General features: G+C 33.9%; 3 protein-coding genes across 4 annotated transcripts; 2 read left to right on the plus strand and 1 right to left on the minus strand.

The window, feature by feature from the left end:
- Window positions 1-636: 636 nt before the first annotated feature.
- On the plus strand, window positions 637-4700 carry LOC125205503 (serine--tRNA ligase). The gene is made up of 9 exons (XM_048104478.2): window positions 637-918; window positions 1009-1079; window positions 1394-1555; window positions 1639-1744; window positions 2485-2678; window positions 3329-3432; window positions 3579-3762; window positions 3921-4100; window positions 4273-4700. The coding sequence occupies exons 1-9, from the start codon at window positions 786-788 to the stop codon at window positions 4480-4482; spliced, it is 1344 nt and encodes a 447-aa protein (XP_047960435.1). The 5' UTR covers window positions 637-785; the 3' UTR covers window positions 4483-4700.
- Window positions 4701-5183: 483 nt separating this feature from the next.
- On the minus strand, window positions 5184-6941 carry LOC125205504 (sm-like protein LSM36B). 2 transcript variants are annotated; one of them, XM_048104480.2, is made up of 4 exons: window positions 6781-6941; window positions 6471-6600; window positions 5562-5675; window positions 5184-5483 (listed from the first exon to the last, which is right to left on the minus strand). In XM_048104480.2, the coding sequence occupies exons 2-4, from the start codon at window positions 6580-6582 to the stop codon at window positions 5437-5439; spliced, it is 273 nt and encodes a 90-aa protein (XP_047960437.1). In that variant the 5' UTR covers window positions 6583-6600; window positions 6781-6941; the 3' UTR covers window positions 5184-5436. The 2 variants fall into 2 exon arrangements, with proteins under 2 accessions (XP_047960437.1, XP_047960436.1); XM_048104479.2 differs by having other exon boundaries at window positions 6471-6603.
- A 4501-nt stretch (window positions 6942-11442) lies between these two features.
- Window positions 11443-18128, plus strand: LOC125205734 (pentatricopeptide (PPR) repeat-containing protein). The gene is made up of 10 exons (XM_048104824.2): window positions 11443-12360; window positions 13116-13243; window positions 13588-13728; window positions 14482-14568; window positions 14765-14918; window positions 15549-15608; window positions 15899-16327; window positions 16441-16736; window positions 16847-16976; window positions 17361-18128. Exons 1-10 carry the CDS (start codon window positions 11500-11502, stop codon window positions 17862-17864), a joined length of 2790 nt encoding a protein of 929 aa, XP_047960781.1. The 5' UTR covers window positions 11443-11499; the 3' UTR covers window positions 17865-18128.
- The last annotated feature ends 4736 nt before the right edge of the window (window positions 18129-22864 follow it).

The following is a 22864-nucleotide window of genomic DNA, read 5'->3' on the forward strand; positions in this document are numbered from 1 at the left end:
CTACCCTTATAATGTACCAATTCCAACTAATAATGTAATGCAGACCATGATCTCTCCTCGACATATAGTCTGTTTAACATTTTAATCTAATGGTTAATATTAAGTTTGAAACTTATCACTATAAAGGCAATAAGGCCATAATGGCTCCCAAATACTATATTAATGTACAGATTTTTTCAAACTATTATGCATGATATATAGAAAATAAAAAATAATTATTGAAGTTAGCCAATAAATGATGATTAAAATATTTTGGATATTTAGTACAAAAATATACTCACGGTAAAAACTATTATAACTGTCGCACAAGACAAAACCGTCAGCTTATTTCAATACGTTTCACTTAATCTAATTATAATAAGATTGAAAAATCTTTTAACATCCCTAAGATTAGAACTTTTTAAGACTTTTCAATTTTATACATTAAAAAAAATGGTAGTACTTCAAAAATTACTCCGTTTGCATTTATATGTACTATTTTTACTATATTTAATATAGTATTATGATGATTTTTATGTATTTTAATTATCATATCAGATTGCTATTAATGTACGGAGTAAAAAAAATGTTATCAGTAAATAAAAATGCAAATGAATTAAAGTAAGAAATGTGTATCTCTTAAAAGTTAAAACTCAAACCCTAAAAGAAAAGCAGTAAAATAGAGTCGCGCCTCCATTCACTATCTCTACTCCATCGTCTGAATCGTCTCCGGCTGACCAACTCCAGCCCTCCAGCCGTTGGTTTAGAAATTGCAGATCAATAGATTGAAAAGAGAAGAGTGTAAGATGTTGGACATTAATCTATTTCGTGAGGAGAAAGGCGGGAACCCTGAGATAATTAGGGAGTCCCAGCGCCGTCGTTTCGCAGATGTTAATATTGTTGATGAGGTTATTGAGCTTGACAAAGCTTGGAGGAAGCGTGAGTCTCTAGTTCATGTTTATTTGACTTAATTTACATAACTCTAGCCATTTTGTGGATTTATATAACTTAATTGTGATGTGGATGTAGGCCAATTTGAGTTGGATGGTTTGAAGGCCTCCAGGAACAAGATGAGCAAAGAGATGTCTCGCCTCAAAATTGTGAGTTTCATGAATCAAATTGTTCTTTCGATTATAGATTATCTCAATTTGTTCTTAAAAATTTGTTATGCGAAGAAAATATATGAGTTATTTGTTATGCCAGTGTTGTCTCTTTTTTCTAGAATATGTGAAAAAGAAGAGAAAATGCCAACCGATATTAGATTGAGATGTCTTTCTAATTGCATTGCCTTCTTGTTTCCCTTTGAATGTTGCAAAAGTGAAAGAGAACTTAACAGCATTTACTAGTGATGACTCTTAACTTTAAACAATGATGTAACTGACTTCTATATGTTTCCCTTTTGTTTTATTGCAAGTCCGGTGGAGATGCAAATGAAGTTAAAGGCAGTTTAGATGAGAACAAAGAACTGACTACACAGAAGGAGGCTGAGGTGCAGGAGGCCTTTTCAGCATTGCAGAGTAAATTAAGAATCATTGGAAACCTAGTGCATGATTCTGTTCCGGTTGACAATAATGAGGTGCGTTTGAGGTCTTCTTGTTCATAAGAACTTGCGTTCCCCTGTGCTGAATAATCTTTTTAATGAACTTTGTCATTTTTCAGGATAATAATGCTGTTATACGGACATGGGGAGAGAAGAGGATGGAGCCAAAGCTGAAGGATCATGTCGAGCTTGTTGAACGGCTTGGAATTGCTGATTTGAAGAAAGGTGCTCACATTACATACTACTCCCTCCGTTCCGCCTTAATAGAGGCGTTTCATTTTCTGCATTTGTTTTTAAAAAGTAATACTCCCTCTGTCCCACTCAAGATGTAGAGAATGGTCTTCTCTATATTATTATCCCTCTTAATTTACTTTTTCTCGACTTTAACTATTAATTATTATTTTTCTAAAACAAGTTCAGAAAATGAAACTCCTCTATTAACATGGAACATCGGGAGTGCATATTTAAGAAATTGTGCAAGTAAATTGGTAGTTGCTTTGTGCTTGACATAGCAGGACAATCCAGAAACTCGTTAGTATGTTTGTTAATACTCCCTCCGTCCTATAGAAATAGGCCATATTTCCTTTTTCGTCCGTCCCATAGAAATAGTCCATATCCATTTATGGCAACATTTTTCTCCTCTTCTACTTTATCATTTATGGGCCCCACCATCCACTACACAATTTATACTACTTTTTCTTCTCTCTTACTTTACCAAATTACGCATTAAAACCTGTGCCAACCCAAGGGCCTATTTCTGTGGGACTGAGGGAGTATTTGTTTACTTGTAGAGCTTACTTTCTTTGTCCTTTATAGCTCTGGTGTCCAGACTTAAATTTCATATTATTGTCAGTTGTGGAGTTAAAATTTTATTAGCCTTGGGCTTGGCTTATTTTCAATTATTATATTCATAGCATTAACTTGTTTGTTGATATAAAGTGTTTCAACATTTGCAACATTTGTAGGTGCAAATGTTGCGGGAGGTAGAGGTTATTATCTCAAAGGAGATGGGGTACGGCTTAATCAAGCTCTAATCAACTTTGGTCTTGATTTTTTGGACAAGAGGGGATATACAGCATTGCAGACCCCTTTCTTCATGCGGAAAGATATTATGGCAAGGTGTGCCCAGCTTGCCCAGTTTGATGAGGAGCTTTACAAGGTAGCCTTTTCTTTTTGTCTAATAGCGTAAAAGTATTGTTCAGTTCAGGGTTTGTACCTTAATACCTCTTTAACTTTAGAGAGAAGACACCGGATTACCACCTGAAATAATAACTTTGTAATCCTGGCTAACTGAATCCATTCTGGAACAACATGCAATAGTAATGGGTACTTTTCAAATTATGGTCAAAATCAGTAGAATACACTTAAAGAAGATGAAGCATATACCTGATATTGTCTAGAAATGAAGTATATTTATGATAATTATGTTTTGTAGCTTGGTACTTTTTAAATGTTACTCCTCTATACAAGTCTTAACTCCACTTTTATGCAATTAAATAAGATCACTGTCTTCCTTGTGTTCTATAAAAGAGAGAACAAAAAATTACCAGACAATGTTACTCCTTTATACAAGTCTTAACTCCAGTTTTATGCAATTACATAAGATCACTGTCTCCTTGTGTTCTTCATAAAAAGAAAACTAAAAATTACTAGACAATGTAGTCGTTGGCGCATTGTCCCCCCCAAGGCTGTATCTATGCAATCATATCCTTGACAAAATAAAGGTGAAACTTGTGCATTGTAGTGTTTACCTGAATGAATGTCTGAACTTTGCATGCATAAACATCTTGACTTTTGTGTGTCTAACAGGTTACTGGAGAAGGAGACGACAAATATCTGATAGCTACTGCTGAACAACCACTTTGTGCGTATCATATGGACGATTGGGTTCATCCTACCCAACTGCCTGTGAGGTGTGAAATCTATTAAGAGAGAGACCCAACTCGCTTGTCTTGTCTTGGTGCATTTTTATGTTAGCTTATACTATTTCGAAACCTTCAACATGGTTCCTTCTCTGGTATTTTTATATATGTTTGATGAGCTTTATTGTTTCTTTTAGATATGCAGGATATTCTTCCTGCTTCAGGAAAGAAGCTGGCTCACATGGTAGAGATACTTTAGGAATTTTCCGTGTTCATCAATTTGAAAAGGTTGAACAGTTCTGTATGACTAGCCCAAATGGAAGTGATTCATGGGAAATGCATGAAGAAATGCTCAAAAATTCAGAGGCTTTTTACCAGCTGGTATATGTTTTGGTCCCCCTTTTGATTCATATAATTTTTATGCACACTGGGACTATGCCATTGCATAGTATTAATCATAAGAAATTGGTTACTTTACGATTCATCTCTTAAAGTTAGATGCTTCTAATTGAATTTTGTGAAATTATTCCCGTGAGCAGCTAAATATTCCCTATCAAGTTGTATCTATTGTCTCTGGTGCCCTGAATGATGCTGCTGCAAAGAAGTATGACTTGGAAGGGTGGTTTCCAGCATCACAGAAGTACAGAGAACTTGTTTCCTGTTCAAATTGCACTGACTATCAGTCGAGGAGATTAGAAACACGATTTGGACAAAAAAAGGTTAAGAGTGCTACTGTTTTGTGCTGCTTGTTTATATTTAGGAGGGTTTCGTGTTATGGTCTAAATATATATGCCCTAAGCTTACGAAGTCCTATATTGATTTGTGATTGGAAAAAGACTCTGGTGTGTAGCATATCATTTGAATGATATTGACTCAATTAAATTGCTGCAGGCTAATGACAAGTCAAAAGAGTATGTGCACATGTTAAACTCCACCTTGACAGCAACTGAGAGGACTATGTGCGCCGTCCTTGAGAACAACCAAAAGGAGGATGGGGTCGAGATACCAGAGGTTCTTCGACCATTCATGGGTGGGAAATCCTTCATTCCTTTTATTGTCCCCCCTACCAAAGATTCCAAAGGGAAAAAGAGCACTGAATAAGCTGATTGTTATTCCAACTCCCTGTGTTCATGTACGGTTGTCTTGGAAGCTTTTGTTTAGGCCTTGCACTTCCATACGTTAATGCAAAAACTAGCTCTGCTTTTGATAGACTAAACAATATACAACCTTTGTTTTTTGTCTTTGCTCTTCTTTGATGTTTCTATACAATCAACATTTGTAACGTCCATCTGATCAAATTAAAATTAAGTGTTTCCTCTTTTTTTGTTGGTTTTTCTCGTTCCTTCTCTAAGATAAAAACAGGGATTTGTATTCCTGTAACATTTGGAGTTATGGAGTTCATAGAAGAAAGATCAGTTAGTCGGATTTCAACTTAATGTTCCTCCAACCCGTGCACCAGCTAAGCTTCTCAACGAATTTGTTTTTTTCGAAGAGCCTACGTGTGAGCTTATGCTTACTCTCAGCCTCTTGATTCTTAAACGGGTGGGCTGTACATCATTTCTTCCAAGTTGATGTTCCACTACATTATACGTTCTACTCTTGTATTTACTGGTAAATCAACTAACAAAAATTTTGTACTGTAACTTCTACTCCAAACACAAGTCTCACAATGCAAAGAAACCATTTCTATAATCAAAACTAAATCCTCAAATTTCTTGATATAAGTTTCCGTTAATTTCAACCAGTATATTTGAAGAGCAGAGCGAGGTTCATATCTCTCAATTGAATGCTGACAACAAGTATATTTGAAATAAGGACAGTTTCAACTTTCAACTACATCGTGGTCAAATATTTTTCTGACTGTTTTTGTTACAGCAATAAAAACTAATTACCTTGGAATAACCAGTTACCATTCTACAATTCAAAATAAGCAGAGACTGAACCACATTTCAAAAGGAACGCTATCATTATGTATAGATATTACAGATGCTGCAGCATTTTGCAGGAACTTTTCTGGGCAAGTCACGGTTACAATATAGCTGACAGATCACAAAGCTAAGCTCCTTCAGCCAAGGTTCCCTTTGATGTGCTGATGTAGAGTACTGCAAAATGAAGCTATACTTCAGAATCAAGAAAAGAGATAAAAATCACATTCAACGCCTCTGCAAGTTGCTGCTTACCATTATTTCCACGAATGAAGGCATCTCCATATTTGTTCTTCAGCTGGCCATTCACATATTCCTCTGTTTGTTCCATTGCAATATTCATATATCCATCCAGACAAGCAAGGATACCTGAATGATAACATTAAACACAAAGAAGAATCTAGTGAGTTGTTTGGGTATATTACCATTAAACAAACTCATCTACTGAGTCAATTCAAGGCACAAAAAACAAAGCGAGCTAGTGCCGAATAACATAGATTATCATTCCATAGCTTACTAGCCTCTTCCCTCATCTCTCGTGCAACCGTGCATGATAACGTTTACATTGCCAAACTCTTAGCTTTTTAATTATTATTACTTGAAGGGTATCAGACAAACACCATCAGCATACTCCAAAACACAACAATGACCCATTGCACCCCTACCCTTTCACCCAGCACTGATTTCCTTCGCGTAACAAGCATATCAAACTAATGAAGACCCTGTTTGCATCAAGGCAGACAGTCACTCCACTAAAAGAAAATTGACGTTCTACTTTCTAACTAAGTGATTGGATCTCAGCTGAACAACCAGAGTTTCATAAATCACTGAATTTTAAACATAACTAATATCTTGCATTGCAGTCTTGGCTTTGGATGTTACTGTACAATTTAAATAGTACTACTAGTTGTAAACACTAAGTTTCGAATGTCAATGACACCTGATCAAGCCGAAAGATAGAAGCTTGCAGCCCATAATTAAATGCAAATCACCCAAACATACTTCAAAATTACTTCTTGTTGATGTTTTGGATACAATTACAGAAAATCTATACAAAAAATAAGAGCAAGATTTTGACGGAAACAAATACGCCACACAAACAAAATCCCAAGAAAAATAGAATCGGATAGAGAGAGAGAGAAGGATAATTGAGATGAAGTTCACCTCTATAATCGACACCGGAGTTTAATTTAACAACCACAGGTCGTCCGCGTATGGATTTCAGAAAATCTGCCGGAGTTTTAGTGCCTGACAGTTTCTCCCCTGCGCCGCTCATTTTCCAAATTAATGCGAACTGCTGCCGCATAAACAACCCAAACACGATTACGCACTCGAATTCAAACATAGTAAAAGGGAAAATCTAGACTATCTTTAGCATTGATTAAAGAAACCGCACGAATTATACAAGGTTTTCAATACACAGGTAATTACGCATAAATCCATAGAACACAATCAACAACGAACAAGAAATTACCAAGAAAACCTGTAGACTCCGGCGAACGACGGCCGGAGATTGCAATTCAAGGTAGAAACAATAAAATTCTCCTGAAAAAAAATCTTTTTCTTATTCTGAAATTTATAGGCAATTTGGGGTAGAAGACAATAATTTTAGAAATAGAACATGAGGAATAAGCAGTGAATTAGGGTTTTGAATTTAAAATGGGTCATTATTGGGAGTAAAAGTCCTTCCACATCATCGTGGAATGATGATTAGGTGTGCTCACCAATAACTCTTTGACAGTTAAAAATGAAAAAGGTCCACATACCGTATCAACATAAATTTGGTAATCTTATATCTAAATTGGATATAGAAATTATATCATATAAACTATTAATTGACGTTAATATACTAGTACAATTTATATATGCATATTGATATTATAATATAATAATAATATACACATAAAAGTAATTGTTTTAGTATTTATATACATAAGGAAAAAAATCATATTATTATGGATAAGATTTTTTTTAATTATTTTTGTATTTATATATATAAGAAAATATTCACATAAATAAAAATTATGAATGCAAGTTATATTTTGTAAGTTATATATTATAATTTTCGTTAAAAATGAAGAATTTTTAACAAAAATAAATAAAAATGAAATATAAATATAATTTAAAAATATTATTATTTTATAAAAGAGATGTCTTGTGGTATATTAGTACTATTATAATTTTCATTAGATTTATTAGCATGTCAAAAAATCAATAATTTTTAATACAAGAAAATAAAAATTAAAAAATGAAATATTAATATAATCTAAAAATATTATTATTTTATAAAAGAGATGTCTTGTATATTAGTACTATTATATTATGAGATGAATGGTCATATTCTAATGCTTATAGCACTCCAATCCAAAATCAAGATCAAATCTCCACCCGTAGATTTTAAAATGAGTGGATGAGATTAAATCTTACGAATCTCAATAAATAGTAGACAAAATATCAACAAAAGGGTAATATCATTATTATGTTATCATATGATAATTTTCGTGAATATTTTTTTATATCAACATAGGGTATTACAAATATCAACAATATGACATAAGAATATCAATATTAGTACAAGAAAATATCAACACATATTTATTGAGATTTTTACATGGTTTTATTGAGATTATTTGATGTATTTGTTGATAAAAATCTGGTTATCAACATTTACGAAAACTAAAATAAAAAATATCAAATTTCATCATCCGAACGTCTTCGGAACATATGCAATTGAGATCTCGTTGGAATCCTTATAAAATTATTTTTAATTTGATATATTTTTTGCAAAAAAATAATTTAAATCGAGAGAGTTACGTAAATTTAAAGTTTTAAGATGATTTTAATGAGAGTGAATTAATACCCTCTAATTTTATTTATTAATTTTCTTAATTAAAAATATAATACATGTGACATTATTTCAACCACTAGATCTTCTAATCTAATGGCTATGATTTAGTCTTAGTTTGGGATTGCTAATTAGTTAGCGATTGATCATTCCCCATGAGATGAATATACATATATAAATTGTACTAGTATATTAACGTCTAACTCATTTTTCATATAAGTGTAATTTTTATATTAAATATTACTCCCCCCGTCCCACAAAAGATGTCACACGTGTGGGACAACACGGGATTTTAGGAGGTTTTGTTTTGTGTGTTAAATGGAGAGAGAAAATATAATTTTTATATTCATGTGAGAGAGAACTTTTACTAAAAAGGGAAATGTGACATCTTTTGTGGGACAAACTAAAAAGAAAAGTGTGGCATCTTTTGTGGGACGGAGGAGTATTAAACTTTCCATAAAATGATTAAATGGATGTATCCAAATTTACCTTAAGTTCCTAATTTATGTTGAAGTGATGTGGCATGTGAACCCTTTTTATTCCAATTGTCAAAGAGTTATTGGTGAGACACACCAAAACATTATGCCACCATGGTGTGGAAGGACCATGGAATTTTTACTCCATTATTCGAGCTGCATAATTCGTAATCAATTTATTTTTATAGACAATAAATTTTGCTCGCCTCTCAACTAACTTGGGGTAAAAAAATTTAGTAGATTAATAAATTTGGTTGAATAAATTAAATAAAAATATAAATAAAATTAAAATAAAATATGAGAGATAAAAAATGGAAATAGGCGAAGAAATATACTCATAAAAGTGATTATATTAGATGCTTTGTTTTTTATCCAAAATAAAAGGAAAGATAAAAGAAAGTAAAGTAGGTGATGAAATATAGTAAGAGTAATTAGATATATTATTTTTATTTTTAAAAAAATTACTCAGCTTAGTTGATACATCTAAAATTAAATATGACTCAACTTAGTTGGAATAAAGAGAATAATAATTTTTTACTTCACACAAACACGCACAAATGAATAGGTTTGAGTCATTATCGAATCAACTTGTTAAAAACCTAATAAATTAAAGTTGGGTTCAGGTAACTTAGTTAAAAAATAAACATTACTCTATCCGTCCCAGCTAAGTTGAGTCATTTTTTTTTATATAAAGAAATAAAATATTCAATCAGTCTTACTTAATTTCACCACCTACACCTACGTACTCTCTTTTTATTTTTCCTACTTTATTCATCTCTCTTAGGGCTCGTCTGGTACGTCCGGAACAGCTCGAAACACCCTCCTCCTCACTTTGTTTCCGGCGTTTGGTAGCAAGCAAACTTTTTGAGCGACCCGGTTTACTCCAAGCGGGTTTCCCACCTACATCTACAACTATCAACGAAGGTGTGTCAACTCCAACAGGGTGTGGAGCTGGTATAAGTGACGGGCATTTCAGGATTTGGCTGAAAACGTAGCAATTGTTCGAATTTGCCCTCCGAAATCTTCAAATTGTTACCGTTGGAGGTCCAATTTTTCGTCGAGCGGCTGACCAAATTCCGGGTAAACTTCGATTCAAATGTCCGATTTTTTTTGCATTGTCAATTTCATACGGTTTTAGGGATCGATTTTCGGCGTTTTATGAGTTCTTGTTCGATTCTAGTTTGGTAATTTGGTTTACAAACTCTGATTTCGTCGGCGCATGCTGTGATTGATTTGGGCGAATTGGGGGAAAAAATTTTGCATTTTTGAAATGGTTGCCTGGCTTACTTGACTTGCGAATTTTTTGCTAAATTCGAATTGGTGGTAATATGGTGCATATGCTGAATTATTTGTTTGACAATTTCTACCCGATTGGTGCATTTGCTTAATTAATATGTGCAATGATTCGATTTTGAACTCTGTTTCTCTGAACATTGATACCCGATTGGTGCATCTGCTTAATTATTATGTGCAGTGATTCGATTTTGAACTCTGTTTCTCTAAACATTGATGTCTTTGATTTTCAATTGGGAATGGAGTAATGCTGTCCATAATATTCAGTTCACATTTTGTACACACGCTCCCTTCCCAATTCCGCATCAAGAAACTACCTTCTTGCTTCCGCTCTTATTTTTTGTTGTATTTTGAATTTAGCTTACTTTTGCCGCCCGATGCAATCTGTTGTATGTTGTCTAATAATGCTTCCCGTTCGATGTTTCCATTTTACCAGACTAAAAAAGCGTAAGGATGTCGAGACTGCATTAGTTACGATCGAGAAATTTGGAAATGAAGAGGGGTATTAAAGTCATGGGTCTTTTATGTTTCAGGCCTACCCCAATTCAACCAAACAATGGAAAATGACTTGACAATTTGCTTGGGTTGAACCAAACAACATATAATTCTGCCCAGTCATGAAAGCCCATTAACACATCCATGTTAATTATTTACACTAATACCAGACAAGCACTTACATTTCAGCACAATTTCTTAATCTTCGTGTCCAAAAATTTTGACTGAACTTAGTTGGGACAAAGGGAGTACTATTATAAACAATTGTATTTTCTTTTTTTTTTATAAAAAGTATACTTTCATTATATTCTCTAAATTTGTATAAATTAGGTTTGTATCATTATTGTGTAGTTGTCGTGTTGTTTCTATCCAAATTATATTTTGACATTAACATGTGTGTGTCAGTGCTGAGTTTAAAGATAACAAGTCGGATTTATATTCAGGTTGAGATTTTTTTTAAGAATTAGATTTAAGTTAGACCCTTAAATCATTATCAAATTGATTTGATACAATTCAAACCACGTGATTAAATTGATTTGATACAATTCAAATCACATGATTTAGCAATCCTAAATGTACTTTATCATTGACAATAAATAGATTATGCAAATTTCCCAGAGGAATGGAAGTGCATGAGCTATTTCATGACTATAAATCTATAATTGCGAATCATTTACCTTAAATTCAAATTCATTTTTTAATATATATATATATATATTATACTAAAAAGAAAGTAATTTTATTTCACTATTTGTACCAAACTCAAATTTTATAACATAAAACTTTTACTGAAGCTATAATACACAATATATTTGGTGTTGTTCATAGAGAAAAGCAAAATTGAGTTTAAGTTTACAGTTTTATTGAATAAGTTTTCTATACTGAAAATGATATTTAGTGTATAATTAAAAATGGTTTTAAATTAATAATAGCACTATCATTTATTTTCCATCTCTTCTTTTTCTATTGATTAGTAATGAACAATTTTTTAAAATTGAATTCAGTTTTAGTTCATTCCCTAAGTTTCGAAGGTAGTACAACTATAAAATAATGTCATGAGTTGAGAAGACGAGACGATGAAAGTATGGATATCTTGTCCATCTCCTCCACCGTTCAATGCTCTCACACTCCACCACACTTGTCCACTTCCATAAACCACCGCGCCTCCACTTCCGCCGCTTCATTCATTCGAGCTTCTACCTCATCGCAAGACAATTCTCACAAACCCACCACCAATTCCCCCGACATCCGCCGCCCCATCACCACCAACAAGCCTCTCAAAACATCCACTTCTCACTTCCCAGAAAACCCCCTCAAGAAATTGGTTAATCTTCGTAACCCTTCCGCCCCCAATTCTCCGCCACACGACACTATCAGCGCAAAGCTTTGGTTGTCAAGCAAACTCTCCCCTCCGCCACCTCCTCCACCGCCCTTGCCGCCGTTGCAAGAGAACAAAGCTGATAACGGGCTTTCTGGAAATTCAGATGAAAATGGAACGGAAGTGGAGTTCAGAGAGAAAGGCAAGATCTTTGTGGGTAATTTACCTCTTTGGATAAAGAAAATTGAGGTAGCTGAGTTTTTCAGGCAATTTGGGCCCATAAAGAATGTGATTCTGATAAAGGGTCACGATGAATTGGAGAGGAATATGGGATTTGGGTTTGTGATTTATAACGGAGATATGGCAGAGAAAGCTGCAATGAAGGCTGTGGAGTTTGATGGAGTGGAGTTTCATGGAAGGGTGCTGACGGTGAAGTTGGATAATGGACAGAGAGTGAGGGGTAAATATGCAGAGAGGGCGAGGTGGGTGGAAGGCAAAGAAGGGGAAGCATACCGGTCAGAGTGGCATGAAGAGAGGGAAGGTTCACGAAAAGAATTTGCAAAGGTTCTAGAATCTCATCCCGAGAATTGGCAGGTCATATTGCGAGCCTTTGAGAGGATAAAGAAGGTAAAGTGTGTCTTTTGATGCTCATGCCCTCCTAACTAGTCTTGAGGGAAGCTGTTATTCAGTTGCTTCAACTTTTATCTTCAACGAATGAGCACTAATAATATGCATTGAGTTTTGAGTGTTGTTGGGTTACAATTGTCTAGGTATAGTCAATAGCAAGTATAACTAATCATATGCTTATCCCATGCGAATATATCGAGTTTCACTATGTTATATGAGAGCTCATTAGAGAATGTAATTTTTTTGTGGACTCTGCATTCCACTAGGAGAACCTCATAAAATGTAGTTTATCAAGACTTATAGAATTTAATTTAGTGGTTTATATGAATTAGTATTCATATAGTGTATGGAAAGTAGTTTTTGAGCATCTCCATTGTTGCCGATGGAGGGGATTTCATCATATTTTACATTGACTATTTTGTGTCAATCACTTCATTGGCACTAGATTGAAAGAGATAGTGAAGTGTATATGCACTACAAGGTTTCCTGATTAGACTGTATAGAAAGTTCTTACTGAAACCTGAATATAATTACTGCTGTAATGTTATACATGTTGCTTTTATCCTGCACCTAGAGACTTGGTTAAGTCAGTGTTGCATTATATGGCTTAGACCTCCATCTGCTTTGGATATTACGCATACAAATCTTACTATATAGCTTCTAACTGACAAGGAACTGAATGTTCCTCTCTAAAAATTATGTTGCTCATTTGTTCTTCATCTTTATCTGCTATTAATACTTTTTAACTTTTGTAGCCTTCAAGAAAAGAGTTTGGATTGATGGTGAACTATTATGCAAGGCGAGGAGACATGCATCGTGCGCGTGAAACATTTGAGAACATGCGTGCCAGAGGAATTGAACCAACATTACATGTATATACAAAGTACATGTTATTCCATTTCCGTTTTAGCTTCTTTAATGATATTTGAACCCCTTGGTGTTATTTTTTTTAGTTTGCTGAAAATTTAGTATAGTTCTGAGGTAAAGGTGAAAAGCTGATAATTGTTCTATTATTATTGCAACTGGGATCTTACAAGCATGATATATCATGTTGAGCATCTCCAGATATACATGATAAAACAAACCCAAATATTTGGTGGTTTGAATTTCTGTGCATCTTAATCAGATACCAATGATAGAAACTTATTATCACACCTTTTTCATCAGTTAATCAACAAGTTACATTCTCATAAGCTGATTAACAAATAGTTGATTTCTATTGTGCAGCCTCATTCATGCTTATGCGGTAGGAAGAGACATGGAAGAAGCACTATCATGTGTAAGGAAGATGAGGGATGAGGGAATCCAGATGAGTTTGGTGACATACAGTATTGTTGTTGGAGGATTTGCAAGAGTTGGGAATGTTGAGTAAGTAGCAATTTGGTGCATGTACGGTAGCATATGCCTATTTAGTTATCTTTTAATGGCATATGGTATTACTGTTGGCGGATGTGCATGAGTTAGGAATGTTGACTAGATAGTAATCCGTACCATTAACAGTATGAAATGCTTATTTTAATTTTTAATTATCCTTTAGTGACTTTTATGCCTAGTTTTTTCAGCAATCATTTGACCCCTAAGTATACAACCCTTATGATTGAAACCAGGTATGCTATATCCTGATATAACAAAGATATGCGACCTATTGATCAAAAATCTATAATAGCTTCTAAAAAAAGAAAAACTAGCACATTGATAGATTGTCTTGTAGTTCCATATCTTCTTTGTCACGTCATCCTTCGATAATTTTTTTGTAGATTTACACACACATGCACCCGAGATTACCCTAACCCCCACCTATTGATTGGAAAAGAAATATCTTACCAATTGAGCCAAGCTTTGTCCTCTTCATCCTTTGATCATTAAGAGTGTGGAATTGGTACCTTTTTATGGATTGATACCAGTTATCTCTTCTATTTTGGTGCATGGAGACCAAGTTTAACCAGATTCACCAAAAGTTGTTCTTTAAGTGTTTGGCACTCTGTTGAATTTTGTTTCTCCAAATGAGGCATTCATTTCTAGATTTCTGATAAGTCTTGTTTCTTCTGGCTTCTTGATTTTCCCTAAATTAGCTCTTCTGCAATTCTTTCTCTAATATGGTTCCCTGTTTTTTTGTCGAAGAGCTGCAGAGCTTTGGTTTAAGGAGGCGAAAGAGAGACTTACACGCTTAAATGCCATCATATATGGGAACATAATTTATGCTCATTGGTAGGTTGATTATAGTCTTTACACGAGTATATATTCTATACTACTATTTATCAGGAAAGCATGAAGTTCTAATTATAGGTGACTAATGTGTCAGCTTCAGTGTGTATTCTATGATGGATATTCGTTTAAAAAACTAGTTAGATTGCCTCATTGGATCTTCCTGTGTGATCATGTTGTTTGCTTGTCATAAATGCAGTCAAAAGTGTAACTTAAGTCGTGCCGAAGTGTTGGTGAGAGAGATGGAAGAACAAGGTATAGATGCTTCAATTGATATATACCATACAATGATGGATGGTTACACCATGGTACAGAATGAAGAGAAATGTATAATGGTTTTCCACAGACTTATGGTAAATGCTTACTCCCATGCTTCTACTGTAATTAATGTTTGGGAATTTTCTTCAAAATAAAGAATATTTAGATGTAAACATGTTTTTTCAATTAATTCAAGTACATGGATTTTGCTCGTATGAAGCTGCATAGCAGCCATTATTTACTCCTATCATACCCTACACCTTTTATAGCGGAAATAACTAACCGTTAGATAAAGGATGATATTTTTGAAGATATCGAAGAATCCTGGGAAGATGTGTGGAAGACATTGAAGTTGAATAAGCAATCTGGATTTCAAACACTGGAGCATTTAACATTTATGCTTTTCTTTTTTTAGCAAATGGCATTATTATTTGTTTCTTATAGAGATAACATAAAAACTGGTTTTTACGAAGTAGCCTGGTGGATGATTTGTGCTTTATGGAAATATAACTTCTAGACTGACTTTTTTGGGAGGAATTCTCGTCTTGAAAATTGGCACTATCTATGCAATATGTTCCCAAGTCTTAATGTTTATTCTTTAATCTGTTCAACATTAGAAAATGTAATGTAAATGCTCAGAAAACCGTATGAAGGGAATTTTTGCTCTTGTGTAACTTTTAGTCGAAAACAAGTCTGCACACTGACATTTTTTTCTTTTGCTACAGGAATGTGGATTTACGCCTTCAATAGTTACTTATGGGTGTCTCATCAACCTTTATATCAAGGTAGCTGATGCTTTTAGTTGCAATAACTGAACTGTTTGTTCTTCTGGAATGTAATGGTGGATCTTCTTTCTCTATTTAATCTGCGACGTATTTATTTCAATTGTTTTTTGAGTCAACTTAAAAAGAGCACTACATAAGAATTTAATTTGATTTTCAATTTTGTATTGACCTTCAAGCTAATTTATCCTGCTTAGTTTTGAACAAATTTTACAATTGACTGTATTGAGCTGTCATAATTATCAAAGTTTGATTTGCTTGATTTTCACTAAGTGCTTTATTTAACTTCACAGATGGGAAAAATTCATAAAGCTTTGGAAGTAAGTGAAATGATGAAATCAGCAGGCGTAAAGCATAACATGAAGACGTATTCCATGTTGATCAATGGTTTTATATATTTGAAAGATTGGGCAAATGCTTTTTCAATTTTCGAGGATGTAATTAGAGATGGTTTAAAGCCGGATGTCATTCTTTACAACAATATAATAAGAGCATTTTGTGGCATGGGCAACATGGAACGTGCTATTCGTACTGTCGAAGAAATGAAAAAGGAGAGGCATAGACCTACCCCAAGAACGTTTATGCCCATAATTCATTCTTTCGCAAAGTCTGGAGAAATGAGAAGAGCTCTCGATGTTTTTGATATGATGAGGAGAAGTGGATGCATTCCTACTGTGCAGACGTATAATGCTCTGATTATTGGCCTCGTTGAAAAGCGTCAGGTACATTATTCATTGAAATATTAGGTTAAGCATATGAGAAGTAGTATTGAACCAAACGTAGCCACTCACATTTATGTTTTGCTTAACTAGTTACTCTCCTTTATTTTTTATAGATGGGGAAGGCTGTAGATATATTAGATGAGATGTTGCTTGCCGGCATTAATCCCAATGAGCACACATACACAACCATCATGAATGGTTACGCCTCATTGGGCGATATCGGGAAGGCGTTTGAGTACTTTTCCAAACTTAAAAACGAGGGACTCGAGCTTGATGTTTATACTTACGAAGCCTTGCTCAAGGCATGCTGTAAATCAGGCAGGATGCAAAGTGCTTTAGCAGTTACAAAAGAAATGAAAACTCAAAATATCCCCAGGAATACATTTATCTACAACATATTAATCGATGGGTATGGAGTGTCTTATACTTGGATTCCACTTCTTGCTTTGCTTCTCTCTTATATACAGTGGCAAGGCCTGTCCACCTTGATTTATATCTCGAATATCTTCTTCAATGCAGATGGGCTCGCAGAGGTGATGTTTGGGAGGCTGCAGATTTGATGCAGCAAATGAGACAGGAAGGTGTACAACCCGACATCCATACTTACACGTCGTTTATAAATGCTTGTTGCAAGGCCGGAGATATGCTGGTATGTGTATAAGAAGTTGAATATCCCAGATAAATGAATATTTCATTTGGATGTTTAAAATCTTGAAAGAATATGTTACAAAAGAATCAGTGTGCATAAATGTAAGGATTTTAGTTTAGTTGGGATTTTTTTTTTCCGGCTATAATGTCCCGATAAGTAGCCTATGCATGATATTACGGAGCAGGTTACCTAATTTATCTCGCTTCTTGATAGTGACTCGATAGTCTAGCTCTTCTACAAGCCATCTCTAACCACGGGCGTATCTTAACATGCATATGCATTTGGATGTACTGGATTGTGCGTAATGAATTAACCATTCATAGCTATTGCTTCTTCTATGTGTATGTTCTAAGCCTGTTCATTTTATTCTCTCTCTTGTTGCAGCGAGCAATGAAAACAACGAAAGAGATGGAAGCAGTTGGAGTGAAGCCAAATATCAAGACCTACACAACACTTATAAACGGGTGGTCACGAGCATCTCTCCCGGAGAAGGCACTCAAGTGCTATGAAGAGATGAAGCAGGCAGGATTGAAGGCGGACAAAGCCGTATACCACTGCCTAATGACGGCGTTGCTATCGAGGGCTACCGTTGCTGAAGACTACATCTACTCAGGGATCCTCAACCTATGCCAAGAGATGGTGGAGAACGAGCTGGTCGTAGACATGGGCACTGCAGTTCATTGGTCCAGATGCTTACGCAAGATCGAGAGGAGCGGCGGCACCATTACAGAAGCCCTTCAGAGGACCTTCCCACCTGATTGGAACTCTCACAAGGCTCTCGATGCTAGCTCCGATGAAGACGAGGACGGATATGGAGATCGCGCTTCCTACAACAGCGATGCTGATGGCGAGGACGAAGCCAACTTCAAAGAAAGGTTTCAGTTCTAACTAGATTTCACATTGATGTGTATGTGTAGAAGAGAGTTAGCCTAGGTATAGATTTTATTGGATCTAAGTAGAGAATTTTTTGTGACCTTTTTTAATGTATAAATTTAAGTGTTTGTTCACTGTATGATATTATGGTTGAGTTTCGTGTATTTTATTTTTATTTAGGGTATATCACTACATTATGTAGTAATGAAAGGACAGCCAAGATTGAAGTAGTGAGGTTCCTAAGTGAAAGCTTTTCATGGTTGACTTTTTTTTTTTTAATTATTGAACCCATGTTAAATTGGTTGTTAGTTGTTAGTACATTAGTTGGTAGAATTATTATTCAGCTATGTAGATCAAATAAATGTGATGTATTCAACTCTCTTGTATCATGCAGTGTGAAGAATGTAATGGCATACTTATTTGACTTTATAAACATTTGGATTTTGATGTCCTTTTGCTAAGTTAGGTGCAATTGAAGTGTCTGTCGTTGGAGGGGAGGGGACCTCATTAAATTCTTTAAAATAGTTTTTAGTTTTTTAGAGAAATCGGTTCTCAACCAAATTTTTAGGATTTTCCATATTTGTTACTTTCAGATGTATTTTCCATATTTTTTAATTGAATTACGCAAATTTGTGTATTTTTACTTCAAATTTCAACCAAATATTATTAAACACACTCTTTATTTGACTCCTTTCTAAGTGTACCACCACCAAGAAAAATATATCTAGCTAGAAAAGAAAATGCATTCGGCATGTGTCATGCCATGCATCCAATATCAAAAGATATACATTGAGACATTGTGAATGGTGGGTACATATCATAATCGCCAGTTTAATTCCTAGTTTATAACAACATAATATGAGGTCAACTCAACATGTGCCTATTATATTTAGCACTAATCATAATAAGTAATGGAAGATGGGAGACAAAGTAGTTGAGTTGCACTCCTTTTTGATCTTCAACTCCAATTATTGTTAACAACGAAATCTCAATGTTCCAGCGTCGAAATAATCAAGCGCACGACCAAAACAAAAATTTGGGATTATTTTTTAGATTATTATGAGATGTGTTCGAAAAATTTCTTGGGGAATTTTGTAATGTATAATGAAAAGATTATCAAATAGCAAATATTGTTTCTGGAATATTTAAGAGTATTTTTTTGTTCTTTCTACCAACCCAAACTCGAGTTAACAATAATACTAAAATCAAAATTATGGCTCAGATGAAGAGTTAATTAAAAAACTCGCATTTTACAAATTCGGCGGTTAACACCAATTTAGTGGATATTTTCTATGTAATAAAGAAGTTCTCCCACCGACATTATGATGAGAAATATTCTACTAATAGTGAAACTAAGGACGATTTGGGACTACCTATTGTACAAGTAAAAGTTTAGCCACTTTGGCCACAACATATAATTTTAACCAAAATTTTAGTTTTAGTTTTACAATGGATTCACCTTTATAGTTGGGTAATTCAGTGGCGGATCCATGACTCAGAAATGGAGGGGGCGAAATGTATACTAGTAGGTTGGTTCACGACGAAAATGATAATTTTTTTCAATTTTCAGAGCGACATCGGAGCAAACGGAGGGGTCGGACATGGTAAATTTTCGTCCGAATAAGAAAGAATTAGTTGCACGAATGGGGCGACCGCCCCCTCCTGCCCTCCCCCCTAGTTCCGCCACTGGATAATTATTATCCCCATATGCTCATGCACGGGCGGACCTAGTAAAGGAGAGGGGAGGGCTTAAGCCCCTACCCAAAATAATTTTTTGGTTTTTTATACTTCTAAATTTTTGAAATTTTTGGAAAAAATGTCTTAAGCCCCTACTGTATGAATGTTGTTGGGGATTAAATTATTGAAAATTGATTGATTAAAGGGGCTGAACTTACCTGAAAAAGAAAATTTACAGATGAAAACTAAGAACTATGGCAGACGGCGGCTACAAGAAGAAGAAGACTAACTCATAAAACATGATTAATAGAGTAAAAAATATTATTATATTAGAAAACTCCATTCAAAAAGTGCCGAGTTGTTATGCCTAAAGAAGCGTGTCAAGTTCTTTATTTTAATAATTTAAAAACAAATGCTTATATATATATATATGTGTCTTCTTGCATTATTACCGCATAACATCAGTTTTTCTTTACTTTTTATTCATTTCTTTTTAATTTAACTGTTTAAAATATGCAAAACAAAAATATACTCTCCATTGGTAAAATTTATACAGGATTTTGTGATATTTTATTGATATGGTTGAGTTTAACATGTTTAATTTGAATTTAAGACGATTGGATTAGAGATTTTTTTTTTGAATTTTGAGTTTGAATCTTGAATTGAATATTTTAAATTTGATTTAAGTCATATCTGCTTCTATAATTATTGTATAGCAACATTTTCATTTATGTATAGGTTTCGTTTTACTAATAAAATATTTATGCATTTTTATACTTGTTGTGCTCTTTAATTTTTTCATGATTACTATGTTTTATATCTACTCCATTCTTTTCTTTATAGTTGAGTCATTTTTCCATTTTGGAAAGTTCTTTATAGTTGAGTCATTTCTGTATATAGTAGTAATTTTTTTTTATCTTTCTTACTTTATTCTCACCACTTTATTCACTTTCTACTTTATTCTCTTCACTCTTTTTTTTTCTCTCTCTTACTTTTTTATCTATTTATTTATAACACTTTACATCCATTTCTTAAACTTCGTACCGAAAAGTTTCGCCTCAATTATGAGGAAACATAGAGAGAGTATTAGTATAAAATTTCTACTCGTAGAGCCCCTACTGAAAAAAAATTCTGTGTCCGCCACTGTGCTCATGCCCACATCTTGATTCGCAACAATTTAATTAATTCCCCGCCCCTTTATTTGGCATATATGCAAAATTGTCAGGCAAAATGATTTTAGAATCATGAATTTTTTAGATTGGTGATTTCTAAAACTATGATTAGGGAGAAAAATTATATACTAGTACAAAATATGATTAGTATGTTTGTAAACATATTACTCCCTCCGTCCCACAAAAGATGTCACACTTTCCTTTTTAGTTTGTCCCATAAAAGATGTCACATTTCCCTTTTTGGAAAAAGTTCTCTCTCATATGAATATAAAAATTATATTTTTTTCTCTCTCCATTTAACCCACAAAACAAAACCTCCTAAAATCCCGTGCCGTCCCACAAGTGTGACATCTTTTGTGGGACGGAGGGAGTACTAAAATCAGGAGCATTCGCTGATTTTAGATATGTTTTCAAACATATAGGTAATGTTCGGTTGCTTGTATAAAATAGTAATGAGATGGAGTATGGGAATAGTTGAGGTGGGCTTTTTATAAGACTAAATTAATATAAGAAAGAGATAGAGGGGAACGAAAGAGAGAGGCGGTGAGATAAAATAGTCGGAGGGTTGGAGCTCCGATGAATAGCCTGTATTGCTCCGCGGAAAATTAAATCATGTGGACGGGCCGGCCACGAGCCTTTATTTAGTATTGGGCTGACATAATTTCTAATTTTGGCAACCGAACGCAATATTAAAACTCAGCCAAATTATATTATGGCTAGTCTCCCAACCGAACACTGCCATAGTATATAAATTTTGTGATTTCTTATAAGCCATGTAATTGTTTACTCTTTTTAAATATGGATGAAAAAGCAACCATATATGTAAACAAAACCCAAAGAGTTCAAATAAAAATAAGAACGTGGATCTCATGTATAAAAAAACCAAATGGATCATCTGCACACCAAAAAACGTCTGGATTGCCAAAACAAACAAAATTGGAGCCAATTTTCATTATGGAAAACTTTTAAAATCACAATCTAGGAAAACGAATACTTGAGTCAAAATGAGGACAAGAATTTATAAATCTACATCATTGTATTCGCTAATTTAGGAATCCTATTACTTTCCTTCAATTTCTACAACTAAATTAAACATAAAAATCTAATGATTAAAAACTAGTAATTATCTTCCTTTTTCTGTCCATAACTAAATCAAACGCAATAATTATAATTATGAATCAGAATACTTTTCAGTCAAAATCATTTTTAGAATATTTATGCATTTTGGGACAGATCTCTTTCCCTTAAAATATACTATCACCGGAAATCAACATATTATTGGACCTGAACTCGTATTTTCGATGGAAAATAATTCCATTTCGAAAATTGTTGTAATCTTTCGTGCTCATTTCCTTATTCAAACAAATATTCTTACATTTAAGCAAAATACCATACTAATTCCATGCGATCTCTTTAAACGTGGAGTATTTTTTTATTTCTTCCATTAAGGTGATCGAAAAAAAACGTATCAATGAGATTAAAAAAGAAAAAAATGATTTGTGACTAACAAAATCGTTATCTTATTAGTCAAAGCCACACATTTAACTCTTAAAGAAAATAAATGTATTTTAAGCTTAATAAAAAGACGATCGAGTTAATAATTATGTCAAGTATATTCAATTAATAGACAGATCAATTATTGCCAGCCAATGCTGCCTCTGCCCCAACTTAATTATCCAAATTAGACAATCCAAAATCATTTGTCCAGAAAAGCATGCACCGTGCTCATTTTTTTCTTAATATATGCTATTATAATGTTCATTAATTTGTTGATTAGGTTTGCTTTATTTAATGATTTCGCAATGAATTAAAAATTACTAATATTACGATCGTTGAGATGTGCCACATCCATATCATCACAATGATATGTTTTGGGAATTTGGGATGGATATTATTTTATTTTCTATAAATTAGTGGGTTTTTATTCAAAGTAATGGTTTGTTCACTTTGTTGTATAGTTTTTGTGAATATTGTGCATGTAATAGTTTTAACTTTTACTATTATTTTATGCTCCATATATTTCTTTTGATTAATCTAATGGAATTATGGAAAGACCCTTGAGAATTTCCGGGAGTCCAATTTAAATAAATCGGACATTTATTTGACCTTCATATATGGAAAAATTGCATTTATGGTTACTGGTCTTGTTCAGTTTTTCTCTAGTTT

Source organism: Salvia hispanica, chromosome 6 (genome assembly GCF_029641045.1).
Source record: "Salvia hispanica isolate PSC_SH4W2 chromosome 6, Shi_PSC_v1, whole genome shotgun sequence".
Classification (NCBI taxonomy): Eukaryota; Viridiplantae; Streptophyta; class Magnoliopsida; order Lamiales; family Lamiaceae; genus Salvia; species Salvia hispanica.

What these genes read in the sequence shown, in the direction of transcription:
- LOC125205503 (XM_048104478.2), top strand. Translation starts at nt 786, where the DNA reads ATGTTGGACATTAATCTATTTCGTGAGGAGAAAGGCGGGAACCCTGAG. An exon ending in AGATGTCTCGCCTCAAAATT is followed by an intron (nt 1,080 to 1,393) that starts GTGAGTTTCATG and finishes TTTTATTGCAAG; the next exon opens with TCCGGTGGAGATGCAAATGA. An exon ending in CCTACCCAACTGCCTGTGAG is followed by an intron (nt 3,433 to 3,578) that starts GTGTGAAATCTA and finishes TGTTTCTTTTAG; the next exon opens with ATATGCAGGATATTCTTCCT.
- LOC125205504 (XM_048104480.2), bottom strand. Translation starts at nt 6,582, where the DNA reads ATGAGCGGCGCAGGGGAGAAACTGTCAGGCACTAAAACTCCGGCAGAT. An exon ending in CTCCGGTGTCGATTATAGAG is followed by an intron (nt 5,676 to 6,470) that starts GTGAACTTCATC and finishes GTTATCATTCAG; the next exon opens with GTATCCTTGCTTGTCTGGAT. An exon ending in CTTCATTCGTGGAAATAATG is followed by an intron (nt 5,484 to 5,561) that starts GTAAGCAGCAAC and finishes TTCATTTTGCAG; the next exon opens with TACTCTACATCAGCACATCA.
- LOC125205734 (XM_048104824.2), top strand. Translation starts at nt 11,500, where the DNA reads ATGGATATCTTGTCCATCTCCTCCACCGTTCAATGCTCTCACACTCCA. An exon ending in ACATTACATGTATATACAAA is followed by an intron (nt 13,244 to 13,587) that starts GTACATGTTATT and finishes TCTATTGTGCAG; the next exon opens with CCTCATTCATGCTTATGCGG. An exon ending in AACATAATTTATGCTCATTG is followed by an intron (nt 14,569 to 14,764) that starts GTAGGTTGATTA and finishes TCATAAATGCAG; the next exon opens with TCAAAAGTGTAACTTAAGTC.